The 3,435-nt window shown below is 44.3% G+C and overlaps 1 protein-coding gene across 1 annotated transcript; it reads right to left on the minus strand.

Annotated features, from left to right (window-relative positions):
* Positions 1 to 1,512: 1,512 nt before the first annotated feature.
* Positions 1,513 to 2,697, minus strand: LOC149225824 (putative aspartic proteinase GIP2). The gene has a single exon (XM_089380028.1). It carries the CDS (start codon positions 2,695 to 2,697, stop codon positions 1,513 to 1,515), a length of 1,185 nt encoding a protein of 394 aa, XP_089236154.1.
* Between the last annotated feature and the right edge of the window lie 738 nt (positions 2,698 to 3,435).

Consider the following 3,435-nt stretch of genomic DNA (forward strand, 5'->3'; position numbering starts at 1 on the left):
GCATATTAACAGTAATTAACTCTTTTAAGGTAACTTTAGTTCATCAAGATATGCTCAATTTTATTAATTTCTTCAACTAACATTTACGCAAAACACAAAGTTGAAGAGAAATAGCATCATTAAGTCCTTTCCGCTCTCATCTTAATTATAATCTTTCCGGCAAAAGAAACCTTTGAAATACATACAACTCTGCATTTCGGAAATGTTTTGTGTATCAGAAACAAATCCTAATATAGACTCATTAACTACGCAGACGAAGAAAATAAATTCATTTATATGAATGCTTTTAGTACAAAAATTACTTCATGAGAAGCACCACAGCCATCTAGTGGTTGGTTGTATCTCTCCCTGTGGTCAATGGTAAGAGCCTAAACGAGCACAGTCGTGTTGCTGATTCATCTCATCAAAGCAGCCCCTGGACTAGGGCGAGGGATAATGCATCATTTCTTTGCTCAAAATATCACTAGGTTCAAATCCGTACACTTTTAATAATTGGACCCAAGGGTATCGATTGTTGTCACACAGCAAGGAATGAAAAAAAATGATTCCACTCCAATCGGTGTAATGGCTCAAATGGGCTTAGAGGTTGTTAAATAAATTATATTTAAATTTAAGGTGTAATGGCTCAAATGGCTTCTAACAACTCGTTTCCAACTTACCTTATTTCCAACCAGTATCCATTCTCTTGCCTCCTTGAGAGCTTTCCCTTGGTGTCTCTTTCCATTCCTCCGTGCCTCCATATGAAGGTAACTGTACAAACATGTCCTTGACATAAATAACTAATTACATAAGATGCAACTAGTTCCTAATGTTTCAAATTGCCATTATTGCAGAGTTATAGGTGATCATGGAGCTAACTACATCCCTTGCTTCATCTCATAATTTGTGCTCTCTTCTTCACCTTCTTCAAAATCCCATAGAAAGTGGGCACAAGAGGCAAGAACAAAGTTTCCAAACAAGCAACCCCAACTGGTTACCCAAATTATCAATTTTCAGATTATCAAGCCCAATCATACCCCTAATGCAATTAAAATCTAGATTTTCCATAACAGAGGGCAAGCAAGGAATAGAACTTGCTCATGAGTCATCAAGATTCGCCTACACAACTTGATCAAAATAAGACTTGGCATGAAAACATCTTTGTGAACTTTCCACATCAGTTTTGCATATAGAGCAAGTACTTCCCCATCGTTGGGGCTTGCAAGTATGGCCTTTTCATAGTACTCATATATGCCTTGGCAAGGTTGCCTTGAACCTAATAATTGTTAACACCCAGTATGAACCTATAGCATTCACCAAATAACAATAAAAAAAAAATTGATGGGACTAATCCATACCTCATGTAGGAAATTCCATGTTGACCACAATTGGAATCACAATAGACCTCCTACTTAGCTGTAGAATGTGCAAGCATGGTATTGCATTAACATCGAAATACAAAAGCAAAATCTGGCTTGTCATTTATTATGTCCATCTTCTGTTGGAAGAACTTATTATCTTGGAAGGGATTGATCAAAGAGCAGTGGTCACGTTGAAGTTGTTACAACGTGTTGGCTGAGGTAATGAGAAGAGATTAGAAGAGAAACCCAATGTTGAAATGCCTAGATCGAATTGGAGGAGAGTCTCTTGCATCTGAAACGTTCCGATCACAATGGATGCCACCGGATCCTCGCCTGCATCAACAAAAGCTAGACACAAGGTAACGGAGTCCCCCCACTCGATGGAGTTAGCTCCAAGGATCCTCCAAGTAGTATTGCCCCGCAAAACAAGGTCGATCGACGGAACGTTGAGGCCTGGATCAGTGCTCCCCCAAGGAGGCATCCCCATACCGGGTGAACCGAAACACACACCAAAACCCAATGGCGGGGGAAATGGCTCTATTAAGTCAACGCGGTGGATATTCATTTGCTTCGCCACCTGCGTGTAAACGCCCACGAGGGAGTTGTAGATGGGGGTGGCCAGTTGCGTGTACGTTACCACGGTGCTCAGCTTGGTGCCACCGCGTCCGCCAGCGCCGATCCGCAGCTTCTCCGCGTCGATCGGCACGTCGACGCCGTTCACTTTGATTCCCTGAACATCGATATAAAAACCGTGGGTAGAGGCGTGGGTGGAGTTTGGGATCTTGATTGGGTTACTAATCAAGGGAGTGTGGATGAGGTGGCGAGAGAGGTCTCTTGGGTGTCCACCTTTTAGCGGAGAGAAGACGAGCGGGCTGTCACCAAAGAAGATATGCCCATCTAAAATTGAACCCTGCTGTGACAGACACATACCAAATTTGCGACTTAAAAGCCACGCGGCAGAGAGCTGAGCTGGGAGTGCCAGCGTAGACGAGGTCATCCCGGCCACGCCATCCATTCCGGGAAGCAAATCGGAAGGATTTCCTTGTTCGGCGCAGGCGAAGGGCAGGCGGAGGGCAGGGTAATGCCGACCGTCGCTGCGGAAAAGCGCCGCCTCATCCTGCCCGAGTTGGACGCCTGGCTCAGGCACGGAGCAGCTATGGTTGTTACAGCCCGGGGCGCGGGGGCCAGTGCACGTGTAGCATGCCGAATACTCATACGACTTGCACAGCCGCGTACTGCAGTCGACCGGGCTGTAAGTAGAGGATACATAGCTATTGTTGTAGCATCTTACCCACGTGTAGTCTTGTTCGATATCTACCAATAGTTGCAGGTCCTGCATAGGGGTTCTCTGCCCCATCTTCACTATGTAAACCAGCCTGTCATCGTATTGATGGAGAGGCATGAAGAGAAACTTCGGATGCCTCCTCGACGCATTGGCTGGAAAATGAGAGAAGCACACGATGATGGCAGCAATGAGGATGAAACGGAGACTGAGCGAAGGCATTGCGTTGACGAAAGGTGAGAGCAGGAACTAGAGCTGCTGATATGGGGATGCATGGATGTTGCACAATAAATAGGCAGAGTGGTCCTTGGCTGGTTGGACGTCGGCGAGTTAAAGTCATCGTCATTTAATTCAAACGCTGTAGCGGTATTGATGGATACTCGATCGAAACGCTTGGGAGGCACATGAGCACAGAGAGGTTGCCCGCAGGCACACCTCGGAAACTATGTCCACTCTCGGTATATGCGCCACCATGTGCTTCATATAGTTGCCAAAGGCAACCTCTTTCAAGCGTAGTCTAAACGGTCTAAACAGGCAACTTTTTGGCTAGGAAAATGATGGAAATTCAAGTTTGATTTTAACAGAATTTTTTGGAAATGTCTATCCCCAAAAGTTTTTGATGATATTGAATTTACTTCCAGCTTAAAACAATTAAAACCCAAGATTTCTGAAAAAAAAAATTCTGATATAAAAAAATCACTGTACTAGCCAAATTATCACCTCCCTAGACAACGCCATTGGTTCATATAATCGCAACTTTCAAGAGACTTCAATCGTATGATTCATTGCAAGGATTCAACAACTAGCCAGTGG

This window comes from Pinus tabuliformis, chromosome J, assembly GCF_031772625.1.
Source record: "Pinus tabuliformis cultivar Carrire ecotype Pingquan chromosome J, CPIR1, whole genome shotgun sequence".
NCBI lineage: Eukaryota > Viridiplantae > Streptophyta > Pinopsida > Pinales > Pinaceae > Pinus > Pinus tabuliformis.